The following is a 23,989-nucleotide window of genomic DNA, read 5'->3' on the forward strand; positions in this document are numbered from 1 at the left end:
TTTGTTCAAAAGATTTAGATTTATTAATTTTATAACCAGAAATATAGCCAAATTTCCCAATTAGATCTAAAACGACTGGAATAGATATTTCCAGATTTTTAAGAAAAAGGATCACATCATCAGCGTAAAGAGCTATTCGATGGTCGAGCTCTCCAATTTCTATACCTGTGATCATAGTGTGGTCTCTTATAGCAATAGCGAGTGGTTCAATTGCAATTATGAATAAAAGAGGGGATAGGGGGCAACCTTGTCTACAGCATCTTCCAATCTGTATTGGTTTTGAGATAATATTATTAGTAATTATTTCTGCATATGGATTATTATATAGGAACTTGACCCAGTTACAGAATCCCTCTCCCAAACCAAAGCGACCAAAAAGCTCAATCAAATAGGGCCATTCTACCCTATCAAAAGCCTTCTCTGCATCTAATGCCAGGAAGGCTGTATCTGATGACCCTCTCTGTTCGTGCAAAATATTTAAAACTTGTCTAACGTTCTGGAATCCCTGATGCCCAACCATGAACCCGTTTTGAGCTTCCTTGATAATATCTGGCAAAAGGTGCTCCAGTCTCTTTGCCAGAATTTTACAAAGTATCTTTAAATTTGAATTTAAAAGGCTAATTGGCCGCAGATTTTCGCACTTTTCATTCAATTTACCGGGTTTGGGAAGAAGTGTGATTAGGGCCCCTCTTAGAATGGGGGGGAGTATCCCCTTTTGAGCAGAGTCAGAAAACATTTCATGCTTTTATTCATGTCTTGTCTTGTCATTTCCTGTTTTATTTTGAAATATTAACTTCTCTTCTTTATTAACCCTCTCATTTCAGGTACCTTGCCCTTCCTCTTGTGTCAAGTGTTTGATGGTCTTCCCTGATTCCCAAAGTGTTTCCACCTGTTCCCCATGTTATGTTTATGTTTATGCATTTGGCAGACACTTTTATCCAAAGCAACTTACAGGTAGGCAGATAGGGTGAGGGGGAAAATGCCACATCTGACTATATTCGTCAACTAGTAACAGTAAATAAGAAAAACCCCAAAGTGTTGTTTGACACGATTAACTCTCTTGTATGTCCTGCTGTGCCAGTTACTCCTGTTTTTTGTGAAGCTGACAGCAATGTATTGTTGAGATTTTTTATTGACAAATTTAAGATGATAAAAGAGAAAATCATCATCTTAAAAATCCCTTCTCCTTTGTGTGGAACCCCTACTGTCATTGAGCCTCATTTAAGTCTATGACTCTTGCTGATATCTCAGCACTGGTGACCAAGATGAAACCCTCCTCCTGCTCATCAGACATCCTTCCGTGTAGGCTCTTTGTGAAAGTGTTTGATGTAATTGGCCCCTGGGTTACCGAAATGGTAAACCTCTCTCTTTCTACAAGTGTGTTTCCCAATACATTTAAGCATGCCATAGTGGAGCCTTTACTTAAAAAGAGGTCTGTGGATCAGAATTTACTTATGGTGCCACACACTCTCTTCCGGACCAGAGGAGACTGATCCTTTCAAGCTGTTGCTCCCAGGCTTTGGAACGATCTTCCGCTCTCTCTGCATCTGATGGAGTCAGTCGACTCTGATGGAGTCTGTTTTTTGATTCCAGTAGTTTCAGCTTTTGTTTAGCCTTCTTAGACTTTGAGCTTGTGAAGCTGATTATTTGACCTGTGATGAAAGCTTTGAATGCTTCCCATCTAATTCACGGGATGTTTCAGAAGTATTGAGCTCAAAGTAATCAGTAATTTGTTTGTCAAGGGAAACCATTGGGTCTTTGAATGGTTTCCTCACTCTGGCTTTGTGATTTGTCCAAATGTGATGATTTATCTATACTAGGGTTGAGAGTACAATTGAAGTCTCCAGCTAAAATATAGTGGCCACTAAGTGATGACAGCATGCAAAATAAGTTATTAAAAAAACCCGGTTCATCCTTATTTGGAGCATAAATATTACATAAATATTTAGGTTCTGTATAGAGAGTACCCTGAACAATCAGATACCTTCCCATCTTATCTGCAATTACCTTATGAACATTAAAGGGGATGAACTTATGTATTAGAGTCATAACCCCTCTTGCTTGGGAGGTAAATGGTGATGAAAATACCTCTCCTCGCCACCTCCTCTTAATTTTCAAGTCCTCTTTTCCAATAAGGTGTGTCTCTTGGAGAAAAATTATTTTGGATTGCATATATTCTAACCTTCCCATCACTTGTTTAACCTTTTTAAGTTCTTGCAACCCTCTACAGTTCCACAATGTCATCTTAATTTCTAGAATATTGGTCATAGCTGCTCATTACAGTTGGTCTTCTCATGTTAATGTATAGAAATGTACCTTTAAACAACCAAAACATTACAAATAACACAGATGCTTCTAACTGCATCAACCTTTGAACACAAACCCCCTGCCCTAAAGGACAGTTTTCCCTTCACCCTACTACACAATCCAGTAGTGCTGGTGACCAGTCCACAACTGTTGAGGAGTGATCCAACTTTGTTAATCTTGTCTTATCATAGACTTAAACACTCCCTCCATTGTTAGCTTAAAAAACCCCCAATAATAATAGTAATTATAATAATAATAATGATTGTTTTGCCAAGAATATGCTGCTATACCAAATAGATTCATACAAATAAATGAAATATTAGGGATCTCCTGTACTTTTTACTCGTTTATAATATATCTGTAACTCAGAATGTCCTCCTGATGAACAAAAAATAGATAAATTCCCCAAAATAAGATTAAAAAAATTAACACGCAAAAGTAATGGGGGGGAGGTGTAGCTTAGCTGTAGCTGATCAGTATGGGTATATTTCAATGTTCAGTTCACAGTAACCCAGATATTAGCTGCCAAGCCAGACGTTTAATTATTTTTACCAACTCTATCCATGCCGTTAATCAAAGGTCAGTGTTTTATCCTTGTAAGTCACCAGGAGTCTGGCGGGGAGAAGCATGCCGTGCCTTATCCCCCTGCTGCGGAGCTGTTGTCTCACGGAGTTGAATTCCTTCTGTTTCTTGTGTAATCAGGCCGCCATGTACGGGTAAAATCGCACCAGTTTGTCCTCGTAGAGTATTTGCTTCTTGACTTTGATCGCTTTCAGCACCACTGTCTTATCTCTGTCGCTCAGGTATTTCATGATAAGTGTTCTTGGAGGGGCGATTGGGGCGTTTCTCGGGCTGATTCGGTGAGCCCTCTCCAGGAACGGTTTTGACTTCAGCAGAGGGATGTCTAGCGTCTCCGGGATCCAGGTTTCCAAAAAGGAACAAGCGTCAGCTCCCTCCACCTTCTCCGGTAGATTCACCAGTCTCAGGTTAACCCTCCTGGACCTAGTTTCCAAGTCCATTACTTTGTCCTCCATGTCTGTGTTTTTCCTTTCGAGACTCTGGACTTTAGCTTGGAGGCTGGCAACCGTGTCCAAAATGCGTGTCTCTGCATTTACAATACACTCCATACATTCTCCGACCTCGTTTCTCATTCCTTCAACTGCAACCAATACTCCGTCACATCTGTTGGAGAAGTCGGCTTTCAAGTCTTTGATAGCTTCGAGAACCGGAGCGTGGATTGGTCCTGCTCCTTCGGCGCTAATTGACTCGTCAGACATTGTGCTAGCATTAGCTTTAGCTTCTTCACTTTTTTTTAGTTCCGAAATCAATTTTAGGTTATGAGGGTTTATCACGACCCTTAACCGATTTGCCTGATGCGGACGACATAAGCGCGATACGAGTTTAATGTCAAAAGGTTACTTTAAACTGATTGTCTTGGCGAAGATTTACAGAGGAGGGTAGTGTGCGTCCATCTAGTGCGCCGCCATACCGGAAGTCCCGAAACTGCTGTATCATTTAACTTTAAGTTGTAAGTAGTAGTTTTTTTTTTACCCTTTCCTTTGGAAGTTCTTCCCATTTCATGAGGTCCCATTTCAGTTTCTAAGGTGAAAATCCTTTCTTGTAGCGTACCAATTTCTTGTTGATATATACAACAGCTTTCACAGGGAGACTTTATTTGGATTACTCCTTGTGGCATGTTGAAAGGATTGTAGTCGCTGGCTACAGATAAGTTGTAAAAAGAATAAAAATTTTTCAAAAAGTCTTGATTCACTTAAAAGAAAAATAATAAAATTATATCCAAGAATTGTGGAAGGAAATACAATGATTTAAAAGCAAATAAAGCTATAAGCAACAGGAGGAAGCAGAGACACATCTGCACTCCTCAGAAGCAGGGAGCAGTATCAGTAGCTATACTAATTTGACTAATTTGGAATTTAATTAATTTGATTTGATTGGATTCTGACTGTTTTACAATTAACTGGATTCTAATTGGCTTGAATTTGAATGTATGTTAAAAGTGCCTTGAGATGACATTTGTTGTAATTTGGCACTATATGAATAAAATTGAATTGCATTCAGCTTGAAGAACGTGCTTGCTTGCTTGAAGAATGTGTGTACACGAGATCTGATGACTGCATGAGGTGCACACATTCTCACAACAAGGTTTTCCACAGTAAATCCCAGTCTTTGTGCAGGGAAACACATACAGGTTATTTGTGTATAAAAATGGTTTATGCATCTGGTCCCTGGACTACAAGAATTCATATGCTGCAGGATCAATAGGTGTTCTTACAGTTTCTCAATTTCTACATCAAGCTCATGTCCATAAAAAAAAGCAAACCATGAAAGAAGGCAATGAGGAGAAGTGTGAAACTGGTTGAAGCTGAATCAGCTGTAAACATAAGAATCCTCATCCTCATGTTTTAGCTGTCTCATTGCTGCCTGAAAATAAACATGCACATACACCCATTGAGTAGTTCCGTTTCCATAGCAACAGTGATCTTGATGGGGAATTGTTGGTGTGTGGGTGAAGGTGGGAAGGAGACTGAGTGAGCGAATAACAGAAAGAGTGAGAATAAAACACCAAAGGATTTGAAATTGGAACAATGTGTGTATGTGAGTGAATATTAAAAAGAATAGACACACAGATCGTTCTGTTGTTTTATGCTAGTGTAAACAGTTCAGTTACACATCCCCCCTGCTTCCATCTTCCCAGGTGGTGGGACAATGACGTCAGCTTCCTGACTATCACCTCTCATTATCATTGCCCCTCCCCCTCCATTGGTCTTCTTCTACAGCTGAATAAACCAGCCACTAACCATCAGAACTCCAGAGAAGGGATTTGAAGATTGTTTCCTTACATTTGTAATCTGATGTAAGAGAGGATTATCTCATGGTCTCTTCCATTTTATCTTGACGAGGGATGCTACTCAAAAGAATAAAGAGGCTGTGGGAGAGACTAGAGAGGGATCACAGGCACCTTAGTGAATAGAGCAAAATATAGAGAGAAGGGGAGGGGTCACTGGCAAATGAGACAGGTGGAAGATATCTGGTTTCTAAGAGCACTACTTTAACCATCGCCTGACAAATGCAAAAAGGAGACAGTAAGGACAGGATAGAGTCTCCAGTCCAGGTGGATTGCTATGAAAGGTAAGCTAATGGATAAAAATGTTCAAATCTATTTTTCTTCAGAGAAATGTGCTCTTTTAATATTGTGCATGCATGCTCTTCTGATTACGTATGTTCATACAAGATCGGTGTATATGTATCTGTTAAATATTAATGGGTGCGTCTCTGTTTTTGCAGACTATTAACATAGTCAATGAGATGTTATAGTGTATGGTCTGGTCCATGAGGGTTCAGCCCAAGGTATATTGAAAAACTAAAGATGGCCTGTCACAATTTGGTAAATCTGATTATGAACTGCCCCACTACACTACACTATATGTCTTTCTGAGAGTGAAATGAGTAGGATCAATATAATCCTGAGATCTAAAGTGGTCACACAAAGCTGGAATCGGTTAGTCAATAAATTAGCTTTTCCAAGATTAGGCAGTTTACAATCACCCTATTCTCACCAATTATCACTTTAAATCTCCACACCTAAATTAACTTTTAAAAATTACAGATGGAATCCCACCCTGAGAGGACATGCATTTAAACAATTTATCCAACTCTCTTTACTTGAGAGTAAATCTGTAGCAAATTTTAAAATCTCGATTGTTACATAGTGACATACAGAGGTTAACGCTAACCTTAGAGAAAATGTTGAAAATGAAGGCATTAATAAAACCCAATGATTCAATTCAGTTTTATTGATATAGTACTAAACCACAACAAATGTCATCTCAAGGTACTTAAAAGATAAGTTCATTTCAAGTAAATTACAATTCAATTCAATATTATATATATAGCGCCAGATTACAACAATTGTCATCTCAAGGCACTTAAGTAATATAGTCCAATTCAAGCCAATTGGAATTCAATTGATTGTAATCATAATCCAATTAATTCATATAGAGCAAATTCAAAAAATAATATCCTAGCTAAGGAAACCAACAGATTACACCGAAACTTGTCTTCAGTCCAATCTCCCGTCCTGAGCGTGCCTGAGGCGACTGTGGAAAGGAACGACTCCCTTTTAACAGGAAGAAACTTCTGGCAGAACCAGACTCAGGAAGGGTGGCCATCCACCTCGACCAGCTGGGTTTGAGAAGACAGAAAAGAGGGAAAAGAGGGGGGAAAAACAGCATAACATCATTCAAAGGATACCTGTTGGAACAGGGAAACACAAGTTAATAACCACAATAATGTCACATGTACATAAAATCAATTGAGAAATTAAACAGGGGGAAAAAGAGAGCAAAGTGAGGAAAGGTGTGACAGATGAGGTCCCCCAGCAGTCTAAGCCTATAGCAGCTTAACTATGGGATGTTTCAGGATTACCTGAGCCATCCCTAACTATAAGCTTTATCAAAAAGGAAAGTTTTAAGCCTAATCTTAAAAGTGGAAAGGGTGTCCAATAATAAAGAATTACAGTAGTCCAATCTTGAAGTAACAAATGCATGAACTAGTTTCTCTGCATCACCCTGAGACAGGATGTTCCTGATTTGAGCAATATTACAAAGGTGAAAGAAGGCAGTCCTAGAAACCAGTTTTATGTGTGCGTCAAATGATAAATTCTGGTAAAAAATAACTCCAAGGTCCCTCACTGTAGAACTAGAAGCCAAGGAAATACCATCTAGAGTAACTATATAACTAGACAATTTCTCCCTGAATCGCTCATGTCCAAAGAGAACAACTTCAGTTTTGTCTGAATTTAAAAGCAGACTGTTCTGAGTCATCCAGGTCTTTTTGTCTTTAAGACATGCTTGTAGTCTGACCAACCTATTGGTTTCATCTGGTTTCATAGACCGGTACAGCTGAGTATCATCAGCATAGCAATGGAAATTTATGCCATGCTTTCTAATAATGTTACCTAATGGAAGCATGTACAAAGTAAAAAGAATTGGTCCAAGCACAGAACCCTGAGGAACTCCATGACTTACTCTGGTGTGTGAGGAAGATTCTTCATTTACAGGAACAAACTGGAATCTATCAGATAAATATGACTTAAACCAGCCTAATGCAGTTCCTTTAATCCCAATAACATGTTCAAGTCTCTGTAACAGAATGCTGTGATCGATCGTATCAAATGCAGCACTGAGATCCAACAGGACAAGCACAGAAATAAGTCCGCTATCAGAGGCTAAGAGGAGATCATTGGTAACTTTCACCAGTGCTGTTTCTGTGCTATGATGCACTCTGAATCCTGACTGAAACTCCTCAAACAGATTATTTCTATGTAAATGATCACAAAGTTGAACTGCAACTATTTTTTCAAGAACTTTAGACATAAAAAGGGAGATTGGGTATAGGTTGATAATTAGCCAACACTTCTGAATCAAGAGTAGGTTTTTTAAGTAAAGGTTTAATTACAGCAACCTTAAAAGTCTGAGGTACATATCCTGTCAACAAAGACCGATTGATCAAATCCAATATGGAAGTGTCAATTAAGGGGAAAACCTCCTTGAACAGTCTGGTTGGGATTGGGTCTAACATACAAGTTGATGGTTTAGAAGAGACTATTGCTGTTGTTAGCTCAGAGAGATCAACTGGGCGGAAGCCGTCTAAATACAAATCAGGTTCTAAAGATACTTCTAAAGCTGCTCTACTTGATGATACATCAGTCATAATAGTGGGAAGGATTCCATTAATCTTCTCTCTGATAGAAACAATTTTATTGATAAAGAATCTCATGAAATCATCACTGCTGAGAGTTAAAGGAATACATGGCTCAACAGAGCTCGGACTCTTTGTCAGCCTGGCAACAGCGCTGAAGAGAAACCTGGGATTATTCTCATTCTCTTCTATCAATGATGAATAATAAGCAGTTCTAGCTTTACGAAGGGCTGTCTTATACGTTATTAAACTATCTTTCCAGACTAATTGAGACTCTTCTAAATTAGAGGAACGCCACTGTCTCTCCAGCTTTCTTGCAGTCTGCTTTAAAGCAGCTGTGAATTATACCAAGGAGCCAACCTCTTCTGACTGATTACCTTCCTTTTCAGAGGGGCAACATTGTCCAGTGTTGTACGCATTGAAGCTATAGTGCTGTCAACAAGAGAGTCAAGTTCTACTGGAGTAAAATTTAGATAGTCGTCCTCTGTCATATCTGCACATGGCAGTGAAGAAAAGGATGATGAAATCAACTCTTTAAAACTGGTTACAGCATTCTCTGACAGACACCTTCTATATGTAAAATTCTTCTCAGAAGCTGTATAGTTGAGTAATGTAAATTCAAAAGTTATTAAAAAATGGTCAGACAAGACAGAGTTATGAGGGAACACTGTTAACTGTTCACTCTCAATGCCATAAGTCAGCACAAGGTCAAGGGTATGATTAAGGCAGTGAGTAGGTCTGTGAACACTTTGAGAAAATCCAATAGTCTAATATAGAATTAAAGTTAATATTTAGGCTGTCATTTTCAACATCTACATGAATATTAAAGTCACCCACTATAATGACTTTATCTGTACTCAGTAACCCTGATCTGAAGATAGCTGCCACTCCTCCTCCTCTGCCTGTGGTTGGAGGAACGTGAACATTTAAATAGTCAGAGGGAGTTGATTCATTAATGCTAACATGATCCTCTGGCTGCAGCCAGGTTTCTGTAAGACAAAATACATCAATATGATGATCACAAATCAAGTCATTCACTAACAGAGACTTCCAAAGGAGAGATCTAATATTCAGCAAACCACATTTAATAGTTTGATGTATTTGTTCAGTTAAAATTTTTGTTTTAAATTTTTTTTGCACAAGAGGATTTGCTCCTTTTGTGTTTTTTGATTGGGGGGGTAGCATCAAGTGGGAAGCCGCAGAGAAGTGTGTAAGACTACAACTCTGCATCCTGGTCTCAATCCTAGTTTGTCATGTCTTTGGATGACTAATAAATTCAATTCAATTCAATTCAATTTTATTTATATAGCGCCAGATTACAACAATTGTCATCTCAAGGCACTTAAGTAATATAGTCCAATTCAAGCCAATTGGAATTCAATTCATTGTAATCATAATCCAATTAATTCATATAGAGCCAATTCAAAAAATTAATATCCTAGCTAAGGAAACCAACAGATTGCACCGAAACTTGTCTTCAGTCCAATCTCCCGTCCTGAGCGTGCCTGTGGCAACTGTGGAAAGGAAAGCTAACAGGAGATCATTGGTAACTTTCACCAGTGCTGTTTCTGTGCTATGATGCACTCTGAATCCTGACTGAAACTCTTCAAACAGATTATTTCTATGTAAATGATCACAAAGTTGAACTGCAACTATTTTTTCAAGAACTTTAGACAAAAAAGGGAGATTGGATATAGGTCGATAATTAGCCAACACTTCTGAATCAAGAGTAGGTTTTTTAAGTAAAGGTTTAATTACAGCAACCTTAAAAGTCTGAGGTACATATCCTATCAACAAAGACCGATTGATCAAATCCAATATGGAAGTGTCAATTAAGGGGAAAACCTCCTTGAACAGTCTGGTTGGGATTGGGTCTAACATACAAGTTGATGGTTTAGAAGAGACTATTGCTGTTGCTAGCTCAGAAAGATCAACTGGAGAGAAGCTGTCTAAATACAATTCAGGTTCGAAAGATACTTCTAAAGCTGCTCTACTTGATGATACATCAGTCATAATAATGGGAAGGATTCCATTAATCTTCTCTCTGATAGAAACAATTTTATTGATGAAGAATCTCATGAAATCATCACTGCTGAAAGTTAAAGGAATACATGGCTCAACAGAGCTTGGACTCTTTGTCAGCCTGGCAACAGCGCTGAAGAGAAACTTGGGATTATTCTCATTCTCTTCTATCAATGATGAATAATAAGCAGTTCTAGCTTTACGAAGGGCTGTCTTATACGTTATTAAATTGTTAACAACTCTTTCTGTTGTTCAAAACGTAACGCCACATTGGTCACCTTGGGCTGAAACTCCTCCCTTTTCAAGATTCCAGCTTCCACCAAGTTTGCTTTCGAAATGGCTTTAATATTTTCTTTCAACCGTTTATCACTAATCTCAATTCCATAATGGTCAGCTATTTTTAAAAGCTGATCTTTAGTGTACTGAGTGAGAAAGTGATCAGAAGGAGAGTGAAAAAAACTCGTCCACCAAAGCCATTATCGAAACCCTGAGTTAAGGTTTGAATACACGATATAGTTCTACAATTGCTTTATGCAAACCAGCATTTGGGGAAACCAAAAATCATAAAGAGAGTTTCTCCCCTAACCTTACTGAACAAAAAAAAAACTTACCTTACTAATTCTGCCCTAGTCTTCTGGCAGTCACATGTTGGGGGTACTTATGCACGAACAAACCAGTGGAGTGAAGAAAACAACCAGAAACTGGCCACTTCCCACAGCCACTGAGATGCTCCCGAACTTTGCTCTATCCACGTTCATCACCGGCCTAGAATTGAGAATTGAGTCAGTAATATATGCAAGGATGTATGTAAGTGAGGTGTGGTTATGATAAAACAAAGAAACACAAACCCAATCAAGTAAAAAGTAGTCAAAGAGATAGAGAGAGAAATCGTGAATGAGGAGCCAGCTAAGTAACCTGGGCCGAGAATGCCCAGGTGTATGTCATCAGGTCCTCAGCTCCACCCATCTACCTGAAATGAGCCTGTAATAAAAAAACAAAGGACGACCAGAAGAGAGGGCGGGGTCGTCACCAAACTGTCATGGAAGTTTTTCCCTTCCTAGTACCTCAATGGGAAATTAAATAGAGACCTCTCTTTTTTCCCACCCGGCCAAATTTTTATTTTCTTCTGCAGGAGAAAAGTTCAATCAACACCTCAGCGGTTACGGTGAAGAAAGACCTAGGACAAAGGAAGTTGTAGACATTTATACCTGTGGAAACGCCCCTCAGGAGGCAAGGAAAGGCTTTGATCTTTGGATGCCTTTTGGCCTTTTGTTTGAACGTCACCTCACCACACCCCCCGGGGGGTTGTCTTGCATTTTTGAGCGGAATGCAGGATGTTGTATCTCGGTGAAAATTAAGAGGCAAATGGTTCAAAATAATTGATGTGCAGATGGGAACCTGTTGTGGGGGTTTCTCAAGCAGTACTAACAGAGACATTAAATTTACCATTACAGTAGCTTATGTAGGTTTATTACGGAATTAGTTATTCGGTTAGTTCTTCTATCTTTATGGTACAAATCTACGCTCTTGATTCAGTAAAATTATGCTTCTTCCGTGTTGTTGTTTTCATTGTCAAGTTTTGTCTATTTGCCATGTCGTGGCGAAAGCAGTGTTTTATATGCAAACAATTGTCCACATCGATACATAGCGAAAGATGGCAGTAATTGAAACTGGTATAGAAATTTCATGACAACAATTGACATTTACAAAAGATACATGGGTAGCTTAGGAGGAAGAGCACTCCTCTGTCAATGCTGTATAGACAAAGACATGCTGTGTGAGAGAATAGGTAAATGTGGCTTGTTGTGTAAAAGTGCTTTGACTGGTCAACTAGACTAGAAATAGACTGCATAAGTACAGTCCATTAGCCTATGCACAGTTTTATGAATCAGGCAGAAAGAACTCAGATGCATATATCTGCCTTTGTGGGTACACAGTTGTAGTCACAACACTACACTGCATTTTATGTGTCTGGCTGCAAATGTCTACAGTTTATTGTGTGGTTTAAGCTAGTGACTGCATTGCAGTACAACAGAAAGTATTATTTTCCCTTCTTCCAGTATGTATTGTCATTTTTTAGTGTGTTTTATAACCCTGTATTTTTATTAAATTGTGACAAATATACACTGAAAGCAGGTGTCACACTTAATACAAATAGCAAATTATTTGGCATTTTTTCTGTTCTATGTCCTCTCTGCACTAGTCAAGTCAAATCCACAACCTACTTTATCTCTCTTTTTAAAGGTCTTCCATGGCAGAAGCTGGGTATCCTGTGTCGGAGCCGTGCACACTTGGGGAAGGAGTTATCTGTGAATCTAACAAGAGCTTTCCAGAAGCAAGAACACCTTGTGAATCAACTGGAGAATTAGTGAACACCTGCCATGAGGAAGTCAGTGAGATATATGAAAATCAGTTTGCAACCACTCCTACCAGGGCTGCTAAAATTAGCAAACAGAGTGCCAGCAGAGGGTCTGCTGAACACCAACTAAGTCCATCAGATCATTGTGCAATTCCCAGGGCTTTAAGCCACCCACATTCTCTGTCAGACATACATGCATCCTTGCGATACCACAAGATAGTTTTAAAGGCTCCCAATGACAGTGACAATGGGGCTGGCAGGACAGTACACAGTGTAAAGCTAACCTCTTTTCCTATTCACAGGAGCCACTCGGACAGTTTATCTTTGGTTAAAAATGGAGTGGCTCCTCAAGTGCCACATAGTGAAATGTGTGGACTTGGTTATCATGAGGGAGATAAGGCTACCACTGAGGCTGAGACTCACTCCACGTTAGCCTGTAAGCAGCCAATGCAGGTACAGCAGTGCAACATTGTCACCACTTTTTTCAGAGGAATCAGCAGCAGAGAGGGTTGTGAGCATCAGTCTTTGAACAAGTGTGCCTGTAACTCATCTGCCATCTTATCTGTCAAAGTAGAGTGTCCTGAAAAAGATGGCTGTTGTCCTGCTAGATGTAACGAGGCACTTTGTCATGGCTCTTATGTCCACCACATCAACTCTGAGGACACATTTGCTTCTTTCTGCCATCCCCAGCCCATTTCAGTCCCCTCCCAGCTGCTACCATGCCTTGCGGGCATAGAGCCAAGTTGCAAAATTCAGCGTGCAGTGACTCCCCCTCCATCAGCAAACCACCTCACTCTACCTCGTCTTATCTCCTCCGTCAGTGAGACAGGCCTGGATGGTAAACATCAGCTGCAGTGCTGCAACCTCAAATGCTCTTGGATCAGCTCCCTGCCACCTTTTAAATGCTCACAATGCCCAAAAAACTTTATTGGAGAGGAGGACTGTAGTGTACTTTGTCATGCTAGAGCCTTGACAAATGACATTGGCACTATGACAGTCCACAAAGTTTTGAGGGATGTTGGGGTGCAGACAGGTCAAACCATCAGTTCTCATGTGTTCCCTCAGATCTTTCTGGCAGTTGATAACAGAAGAGAGATCCTCTGTCAGACTCCAAGCAGCCATAATGATGGAGTTAAGAAATCAAATGAAGCTCCCAAGTCACCAGTGAAGGAAGTAAAGTGGGATGCAGAGGGGATGACATGGGAGGTATATGGGGCCTCCGTAGACCCTGAGGAGCTGGGCCTGGCCATCCAGAGACACCTGGAGCTGCAGATCAAGGAGACGGCTAGCCGTGTGACTAATCTGTCGCATCAGGAGAGCAGGAATATCAGCTCTCAGAGGAAGAGGAGCAGAATGATCAGAACACCAGCCTGCTGCAGTTGCAGCACCACAGCTGTTGACTGACCTGTTGACAGATGGAATTGAAAACCTCAGCACTGTGCTTAATAGCCAGTTTAGTTACTAATAGCTTCAGCCTTAAATGCCACCTATCTTATCAGAAGGTGTATGAAAAGTAATAGAACCTGCATACTTACATGTAAGGTCTGTAAAGTTGTACAAGGAAAATTTCATTGGTAAAATCTGTACAATCTATTGAATATTAAAGATCATGATAAAAAAAGACTAAGCAACTGCAAAAGGGCTGGAAAGGAATTGACAAAACCAACAACAGCTTTTTGTTCCATTATTTGCTGTTTATGCATCAATATTTATCCATCCATTTTCTACCACTTATCCAGAACACTCCTCCCTCCACCCTAGCAACCACATCTAGGTCTTCCAGGGATACACTGGAGTGTAGTGAGTCCTAAGTCTGCCTCAAGGTCTCCTTCGACCTTATAACATGTCTAAAACACTACTGTAAGTAGCCCACATTCATTTAACATCTTTTACACCCAAGGTAGATTCTATAAAGTACTTTACAGAAGGTTTCGCATTCCCCCAGTCACAAACACATTCGCACAGCATTTCATGTTATACAAAACTTTTTCGATCATGTTCACACAGTAATGAGCCCATCAGGAATAAAGTATAGTTAGGGCCCGAGCTGAAAGCAGTGAAGGCCTATTGTTCTTCAAGGCGTTATTATTATTATTAGGGCCCGAGCTACAAGGCAGCAAGGCGCTATTGTTCTTCCTATTATTAGGGCCCAAACTGCAAAGCAGCGAAGCCCTATTGTTCTTCAAGGCGTTATTATTAGGGCCCGAGCTGCAAGGCAGCGAAGCCCTATTGTTCTTCAAGGCGTTATTATTATTATTATTATCATTATTTTTATTAATATTATTATTATTAGGGCCCGAACTGCAAGGCAGCAAAGCCCTATTGTTCTTCAAGGCGTTAATATTATTATTATTAGGGACCGAGCTGTGAAACAGCGGAGGCCCTATTGTATCTGAAGAAGTTATTATTATTATTTGCACATTGTGCGCATTTTTCGGTGCTTTCCCACGTGCCAAAACTCACCAATTTTGCCATACGCGTCAGGCCTGGTGCGACATTACATTTTACTGTAGTTGCATCATAACTGCTCTGTAGCGCCACCTACTCATTTACTAAATACCCATGCCATTGGGCTTAGACTTGCGTAGCCGGACAAAAAAGGCCTGGGGACTTCATGGTGTCGGGTCCACAGGAAGTCGGCCATTTTGACTTGAACATGCAAATTGGTGGCATTTTACCTTTTCCCACACCTCGCATATGATAAAACTCCTCTTACAAATGTAATGATAACGGTTTCAAACTTGATCAGGTTAGTCTTCAGACATGGGGTATTAAAAGTTGTGAGAATCTTTTCCAAAGTCTGAAGATTGTGGCCGTGGCCAGGCATTGAAGATTACGTCATGGCGTTTGTGGGTTGAAAGCGATATCATCATCGCAGGGTCATGAAACTTGGCACACACGTCTACGTTGATGACCTCATAAGTATGTAAAGAATTTGGTGTGTGGCCGGAGCTAAATGGCTCTGTAGCACCCCCTACAAATGTTCTAAATACCCCTGCCATTGGGGTTAGTTTTGCATAGGTCGCCGAAATTCGGAACATGCCTTCGTCATGCCCAGGTGCACGAATAAGCCTCTTCACGTCATTGTGCCAGGTCCACAGGAAGTCCACGATTCTCAGTGAAAGATGCCAATTGGTGCCATTTTTGCCTGGTTGCACTCCTCGCATATGATTAAACTCCTACAGATTTAATGGTAAGGGTTTCAAACTTGTTCGCATTACTCTTCAGCCATGGGGGATTAAAAGTTGTGATTAACTTTTCCAAAGTCTGAAGGGTGTGTCCATGGCAGACCCTCAAAATTTTCACGACTCGCTACTGCTCGCCACAAAACACAAAGTCGTTTATAACTTGTGGATACATTGTCTGATCTTTTCCACACTTCATAGGCTTGCCCGAGACTCTACCCTGACTGCGAACATATACGCATATTGACACTCACCTATAGCGCCACCTGCTGGTGCTTGGACACGTCACTTTGTTTCCACACCTCGCATATGATCAAACTCCCCCTACAGATAGAATAGAATAGAAAAGAAAAATACCTTATTCATCCCCCAGTGGGGGAAATTCAAATAGATGTAACGATGAGATCAGATGTAATGTTAACGGATTAAAACTTGACCAGGTCATGCGCATGTGCTCGGGCCCGGTCATCGCTGCTTGCAGCTTTAATTATGTTTTTATTTATTCCCACTGGGTAAATTCATGTCATACTATCATCAAGAGTCAGAGAAAGATCAGTGCAGTGATCCAAATTAAGCATAAAAAATAACATTAGAAAAGGAAATGCAGACTACAAGAAAATTTTAAAGAAAATGGCATTCGACTAACTGAGGAATTTCAGAGTCTGGAAAGATTTGGTAATGTATAAGAAAGCCCTTCATGAAGCTATAACTGCTTTCTATTCAGCATTGATGGAAGAGAATCATAACAATCCCAGGTTTCTTTTCAGCACTGTAGCCAGGCTAGAGTCCTATCTCTGTTGAGCCATGTATGTATGTATTCCATGTACAAGAAGAAAATGTATACATGAGCGTTGTATTTGCGTACAGATATGATCAGTGATGGCGTTACATATATGGTGTGTGGATATTATTGACAGAAACATTAAAATTAAGTGTCCTGGACATTTTGAACACCTGAAGCTGGTAGGAAACAAAAGCTTGTCAAATTAATTGTATTCATTAACCCAGGAGCAAGGTATGTTTCAACCACACTGTCGCAGGAAATCAGGTTTCAGGTGAGAAAAGAAAAAAAAAATTTGATTTCTTGTTCAAATTTTGTTGATGATAATAATAATAAAAATAATGCACCAATCAATATTTGCCTTCCCTTGGTTCTGCTTTTATGTTTAAGTTTTACTCTTCAGGCAACAGGTTCAGATGAGAAACCCAGACATCCCTCTCCTCCGCGACACTCTCCAACTCCTCCTGGGGGGTCCCGAGGCGTTCCCAGGCCAGAAGTGAAATATATTGCCCCTCCAGTGAGTCCTGAGTCTGCCCCGGAGCCTCCTCCCAGTAGGACATGTCCAGAAAACCTCCAAAGGGAGGAGACCAGGAGGCATCCTAACCAGATAAACCACCTCAGCTGACTTCTTTCGATGCAGAGGAGCAGCTGCTCTACTCCGAGCTCCTCATCATAACTCTAAGGCTGATCCCAGCCATCCTCTGAAAGAAACCCAATTCGGCCGTTTGTATCAATGATCTCGTTATTTCGGCCACTACCCAGATCTGTGACATAGGTGAGGGTTGGAACAAAGATCAAGCAGAAAACTGAAAGCTATCTTGTACCCCATACTTCCTCAGCACCCCCCACAGAATCCCGAGGAGAACACAGTCGTAACCCCTTTCCAAGTCTCCAAAACACATGTATACTGGCTGGTCAAAGTCTCTTGAATCTCTGTGTGCTAATACACAAAAAAAACTTTTGGTGATAATAGCATTGAAACTAATTCCAAATTTTAGAGGTTAGAAAGGAAATCAGAAGACAAAGGGAGAGCGAGCAAAACTCTTGAGGGATTAAATGCCTTGATGTTTGTTGTGATTTGGTGTCACAATCTGATTCTTGCTCTGCTCGCCTTAGCTCCTAATCACGCTCATCTGTGGCTTACACCAAGCTTCTCCTTTACATTCAGAATTGAATTTAAGATTCTTCTCCTCACATATAAAGCTCTTAATGATCGAGCTCCATCATATCTTAAAGATCTCACAGTTGGATATTTCCCCAACAGAGCACTTTGCTCTCAGGCTGCAGGTTTCCTTGTGGTTCCCAGAGTTTCTAAAAGCAGAATGGGAGGCAGAGCCTTCAGTTATCAGGCCCCTCTCTGTGGAACCAGCTGCCAGTTTGGCTTCAGGAAGCAGACACCCTCTCTACCTTTAAGATCAGGCTGAAACTTTCCTTTCTGATAAAGCTTATAGTTAGGGATGGCTCAGGTGACCCTGAAACATCCCATAGTTCTGCTGCTATAGGCCCAGCCTGCTGGGGGAGCTCCCATGATGCACCTCTCCTCCCTCCATGTACATATGACATCATTGCTGTCATTAACTTGTTTCTCTCTCTCAGCAGGTATCTCTGGCCTGGTGTTCTTTGTTGTCCCCTCTTTCCTGGCCTCTTAGCCCCCAGCTGGTTGAGGCAGATGGACCCTTCCTGGTTCTGATGGAGTTTTCTCTTTCTCCTTTAGCACCCATAATTAGATCAGGTTGTGAATTTAACCTTGTTGTTTTTTGGTAACTCTCCTCTTTTTCAGTTTCCACCTCATAATAAGCTTTAGTTGTTCTGAAAGTGTGCACAAATGGTCTGGAGAATGCATGAGGTGTGCATATTCTAACCACAAAATCTTCATATTTACCTGTTGGTAAGCACAACAAGATGTACACATGGTTTTTGTGTTGATGCATGATTTATGTACTGTATCTGAACCCTGGTCTCAGCAGGAAAATCCAATGGAAAGTCTAACTAAATTTCAGACGTCAGTAACAGAGGTTTAGTGTTTTAGCAATCTTTATTAAGTAAACTCTACACTTTTAGTATTGCTTTTTTATTCTTTTCTTTCTAAATTAGAATCTTTTGCAATAAGTACATATAGAACCCTTCAATCAAGCTACACTTCAGAGGAATACAAAAATATCACAGTACATTTTCTACAAAGTCACCTTCAGGTTCAGAACCACACCAGCTGCCTGGACAGAGAGCGTAACATGTCCTGTAGTAACAGCACCATGGTCTAGGAGCTAACCACACTGAAGAGAGGCGCCCAAACACACAGCAGAGTCTGATGTCAGGAAAGCACTGGAAATCATGCATCACACAAGTCAGGCAACACCACAGCTGCATCTCTTTCAGCAGCAGCTGTGCAACAGACACAGCTGCTGCCTCATAGAGAAATACTGAAGTCTACAAGAGTAACAGCCTGAAGGAACCTGCTGATTCAATGAGAGTGCTCAGTGGTTCTGTTTCAATGAGGCAGCCACCGTCCATCCAGCATGGGGCTGTCGTCTTCACTGTGTCTGCTTCAAACGTGTTAGTTCCTGCAGGGCACTGCAATCCAGATGAGCTAATGCATTTCAACTACTCTGTGCTGGATACTGTAAAGACGTACTGTATATGGAACTTCTCTTTCTTAAGAGTAATTCTTTGGTCACATTTAACTGCATGTTGTTTAAGCTAGGAGTTTGTACAGATCTTGTGAAGAAGCTTTCCAAGTTAAATATGACTAATTTGGCTTCATCTGTTCTATGTGCTGAAAAATCCTGTAAATCAAATGTTTATTTACCAAAAACAGTGCTTAAAATCTGTGGACATCTAGTGATACATGGGAAGACAACTTTAGATCAACTGTAGCGTCGACTTGGAAAACCAAAAATTTAGTAGTCATGTTCTGGCTGGAGAGATAAAAAGTTAGAATAAAAATGCACAATGACACCCAGTGAGAGTGATGATCCAGATGTTCCAGCTGTTGCAGCCTTGTGATGAGATGGCCTCTTGTTTTGGTCTGGAGCTGTGTTCACGTTCCTCCTCAGGCGGGCTGAAATGGAAGTATGGATCCCACATGACAACAGGACCATCAACATTCTGTCATTCTTTTCCTATTCCTCTCTGCAAACATGCATACAAGTATCAAAGAAGATTCAACAAAGTACTGAAAGATCCTCAATCATTCTCACAATAAAATTTCTCATATTAAACTTTTTTCTTGCAGATCTTATTTTTTATCCCACACTGCAAAAATTCACATCCATAGTGACAAGTTTTTGGTGAATGAAGCCTCACAGCACCTACCACTCTGGACCGGAATGTTGCAGCGTGAAAGTGACTCAAACTCAGTGGCTTCATACAAAACAAAACTACAAAACTACAGAACAGTGAAAAATAACATAAGATACTTTTCAGTCTTCTTTTTAGGGAAAAACAAAGCAAGGAGAAAACTGTCTTTTCATAGTTACAAAAACATAAATCATGGTAAATCAAGAGTGTGGAGTCAGGAGTTGACCGGGCATCTCCACTGAGCTCTGAGTGACCAACACACAAACGGGGAGTCTGTGGGTCAAGGACACCGGGGCTGACTTTCCCGACTGTTTGCTGAGTCCTCGCAGCAGGGTCCCAAACAGGGCAGAACAACATGACTGTCTGCCTCAGTGAAATGGCAGTAGCAATGCTCTCCTTCAGTGTGCTGCTCAGGGTGAGAAGGTTGCCATTTCCAGGGATATGCGCTGCCACAGCTCCTTGGTCTGCTTGCCTCTCTTCAGATTCTGCAGCACATCGTTGAACTGCATCATGCCCACGGGTGTCAGACAGAATGCACCTCGAGCGCTGCGGATGATGTTGACAAAGTCATCGTAGTCAGCAGGCGTCAGGTGGATGAGCCGGTGGTGGATGTACTGCAGAGACAGAAGGAGATGTGAGTGAACATTCAGCTCACACTAGAACCTGGAATGGTTCCTTTAATAAGCTCCTGCACGTCTTACAGTCCATGCCCATTAAATGGTGAATTCTACATCTGCATTATATATATCTCGATGAGGATTTACAGATAATCAAACACAGGTTTGAGGAAACCGTAACTGTAATGACCAGGAGTGGATGTATGAAGGGCAGATTCTGTAATAAAGTTTAGAGTTGTATTTTAAGGAGGCAACTTCTGAGTCACAGCATGGATTCAAATAGAACTGAATTTTTTTCAGTAATAGTTTCTGAGCCAATCCCAGCAGTGTGAGGAAGATTGACAATTATCTCAATGAATGTGCAGATTGTCGTCGTATGACTGTTGGAGGAGAGCAAAAGGATTGATCTGTGCACAGGACGCAAGTCTCCAGTGCAGAAGAGGGCAGTATTCTGTTGTGTGTTATTCTGGAAAACCAAAACCCTGTAGGTAGAAAGTCATGCAGAGCTGGTCTCTCCTGAGTCATGATGACCAGCTGCTCATTTTCTTGAACTCATACTTGGACCACCACAACAAAAATAAACTCCATGGCAGAGTCAGAAAAGAGATCCAAGACAACGCAATGTGAGGAAGAAGAAAAAGTGTGGGAGGAAGACATGGGACAAGAATAAGACTCCGATTGATTTTCCTGCTGCAGAGAGCTCCGAGAAAAAACCTGGATGACAGACAGACGCAGAGTCAGCTTCACTGTTGCTATCAGTCAGTAATAACTGATCAGCTCTCTGGTTCTGACCCGTTTGCTTTGCTCGGCTCCGTTGCTGAACTTGTCAACATGCAGGTTTAAATTGATGAAAAGAATCTGATCGTGATCATTTCTCCTCGTCTGTCTCGGCTGGAAATCAGAGGAGACTGAAGCTGCGTAATAAAACTAATGAAACATTAGTGTTCATGCACTGCAGACATTTACTTCCGTGCTCTGTATCATGACTAACAGGAAGTGCATAGCTTTGCAACAGCAGCGTGCTCATCCCTGTTATTCTTTATTATGTCAGAGACTGAAACAGTTAGCTCCTCACTTCTGTTTCAGACTAACATGGAAACAAGTTGTTCTCGTGTGAAAATGTTTGAACTAACTTCACACCAAATGCTTTTAAAATGTTCTCCAGTGTCTTCAATACATGACTCTGCATTATATACAATGTGCATTATGTTGCACATATATTGATTTCAAAAACATAAATCAGAGAAAGCTAACCGTTAAAGTTCAACCGTTTGTTTATCACACACACATCAGAGTCTATGAAATAGAAAGCAGCCTTATTCTTGTTAGGTCCTGTAATAGTCCCGAACCCTTCTCTCCTAACGGCAACTGTAATATTTTGCCTTCACTCGGTGACAGCAGACCTATCCAGCTGGTATCTAATGATTTCAGGTCATATATTTTGAGAAGATTCTGGCTACAGCGTCATCATTAGAGGTGATTTAACTGCTATGATTGATTAATGTCAATGTTTTGGCGACAGCTGCCTCCGACTGACGAAAGCTTTTCACTGTTCTCTACTTTTCACTGGCAATAAATGGACTTCTTTCTAATATACTCAGATTTTCTGCCAACTTTTGCCAAGTATTTATTATTATGCTCTTATAACTGTATTCCAACAATAAAATATCTAATGATGCAGATTTTAGTATTCCCCACTTAAAAAAGATCTAAAGAGATGATCTTAGTGCCCTCATCTCTACAGCAAACCTCTTTAATGCCAGTTGAATTCAGTTAGATATATTGACTTATCCATTTCAAGAAAAGTCCCTTTCATGATAAGTGTGATCAATGATGAAACAAAAAATAACGAACCTCTCTGCTTATGAGTTGAAATACCCCATAATCAAGTTTAGAGCTGAAGCATCTTCAAGATCCAAGAAGAAGTCCAGTTGCCCTTATTCAAGCTCATATGATTACATTACCTGGATGACTGAGAATCTTCATCAGCATGTTCGCCTTGCTTACTTTTATTTTGGGTTTAATTTAGGATTATTGTTTAATAAGAGTAATGGTTTCGTTTAATTGTTCCTGTCTGGCTCTGCATCAGTTGATATGTTTTAAACGCGCCCAGAAACATTTGACCACCAACATTTAACTGCAATGATGTATCTCCAGTTATGGAATTATATGTAAAAATAACAATTATTAATGTACATTAGTTCATGGATATTAGTGGAATAGATTCCTTTGCAGTTAACTGAGTATGGGCCTGATGATGTTCCTGATTAAGGCAGTGAGTAGGTCTGTGAACACTTTGAGAAAATCCAATAGAGTCTAAAATAGAATTAAAGTTAATATTTAGGCTGTCATTTTCAACATCTACATGAATATTAAAGTCACCCACTACAATGACTTTATCTGTACTCAGCACTAACTGGGATAAAAACTGAGAATTCAGACAGAAACTCAGAATAAGGGCCAGGCAGACGATACACAACAACAAACTCAAGAGGTTTTTGTGATTTCCACTTTGGGAAAAACTGAAAATCAGAGATTCAAAAGAGCTAAAACTAATCTTGGGTCTAGGACGGATTAGTAACCCTGATCTGAAGATAGCTGCCACTCCTCCTCCTCTGCCTGTGGTTCGAGGTACGTGAACATTTAAATAGTCAGAGGGAGTCCTTTCCACAGTCGCCTCAGGCACGCTCAGGACGGGAGATTGGACTGAAGACAAGTTTCGGTCCAATCTGTTGGTTTCCTTAGCTAGGATATTATTTTTGAATTGGCTCTATATGAATTAATTGGATCATGATTACAATGAATTGAATTCCAATTGGCTTGAATTGGACTATATTACTTAAGTGCCTTGAGATGACAATTGTTGTAATCTGGTGCTATATAAATAAAATCGAATTGAATTGAATTGATGATGTGCGTCGCACCTGCAGGTAGGCCTGCTGACAGCGCTGGACCAGCTGGTGGAACGCAGGAGTTCGAAGGTGGGCGTGGATGTGAGCAGGGTTCAACCTCTGCAGTGCCTCCATGATGATCTCTTGCAGGACGAATGGGCTGAGGACACCTTTTGCTGCTCCAACGCAGAACTGGTAGACATAGTTCACTCCTGACAGGATGAATGGTTGGAGAAAGAAGGAAGAGAGGAAGAGGCAATGGTTAACAGACTGGACAGTTAATTCAATTCTAATTCTGTTCAATTCAGTTTATTCATATGGCACCAATTAAAAGCAGAGGTCATCCCCAGGCACTTAATAAAAAAACCCAAACAATTCAAGTCCAATTACATAGAGACCATTTTTTATTGTACTCTTTGTGTGGAATTCACATTTACCCTGAACTTGAGACTTTATTTTGAGTTGTGAAGACAGTCACAGCATGACTATAAGTCATTATTAGTTACAAAATGAAGTGTTTAAACCTGGATGCTTTTTTAGAATTTTCTCTTTTCACCAGTATGACCTAAATTCAGAAGCCTGTCCCAGCTGCCATCGGGCAAAAGGTGAGGTACGCCCCGGACGGGTCAGCGGCCCTGACTTCTGATCCTTTCTAACATCTGTTGATGAGCTACGCCAACGGAAAACTTTCCAAAAAAGACCCCAAATCCCAGATGATTTGAAAAGAAAATGTCACAAAGCAGCAAGACGAAGAAATAGATGAAGGAATTTAAATCAGTTCTTGTCTTTATACTGATAGGGCATTTCAA

At 40.5% G+C, this 23,989-nt stretch overlaps 2 protein-coding genes across 2 annotated transcripts in view; one reads left to right on the forward strand and one right to left on the reverse strand.

Annotated features, from left to right (window-relative positions):
• Window positions 1-4,640: 4,640 nt before the first annotated feature.
• Window positions 4,641-18,000, forward strand: LOC140313423 (uncharacterized). Its single transcript, XM_072391521.1, has 2 exons — window positions 4,641-5,457; window positions 12,295-18,000. The coding sequence occupies exons 1-2, from the start codon at window positions 5,396-5,398 to the stop codon at window positions 13,811-13,813; spliced, it is 1,581 nt and encodes a 526-aa protein (XP_072247622.1). The 5' UTR covers window positions 4,641-5,395; the 3' UTR covers window positions 13,814-18,000.
• A 391-nt stretch (window positions 18,001-18,391) lies between these two features.
• The window catches only part of zswim8 (zinc finger, SWIM-type containing 8), a 53,350-nt gene continuing 47,752 nt past the window's right edge, over window positions 18,392-23,989 (reverse strand). Inside the window, exons 25-26 of the mRNA XM_072391522.1 lie at window positions 23,214-23,392; window positions 18,392-20,286 (exon numbers count right to left, since the gene is read on the reverse strand). Of these exons, the coding sequence (XP_072247623.1) occupies window positions 20,083-20,286; window positions 23,214-23,392 (383 nt within the window). The 3' untranslated portion in view covers window positions 18,392-20,082. The remainder of the gene's footprint in view (window positions 20,287-23,213; window positions 23,393-23,989) is intronic.

Source organism: Leuresthes tenuis, unplaced genomic scaffold (genome assembly GCF_036924035.1).
Source record: "Leuresthes tenuis unplaced genomic scaffold, fLeuTen1.0.hap1 SCAF_8, whole genome shotgun sequence".
Taxonomy (NCBI): domain Eukaryota; kingdom Metazoa; phylum Chordata; class Actinopteri; order Atheriniformes; family Atherinopsidae; genus Leuresthes; species Leuresthes tenuis.

What these genes read in the sequence shown, in the direction of transcription:
- LOC140313423 (XM_072391521.1), top strand. Translation starts at nt 5,396, where the DNA reads ATGCAAAAAGGAGACAGTAAGGACAGGATAGAGTCTCCAGTCCAGGTG. An exon ending in CAGGTGGATTGCTATGAAAG is followed by an intron (nt 5,458 to 12,294) that starts GTAAGCTAATGG and finishes CTCTTTTTAAAG; the next exon opens with GTCTTCCATGGCAGAAGCTG.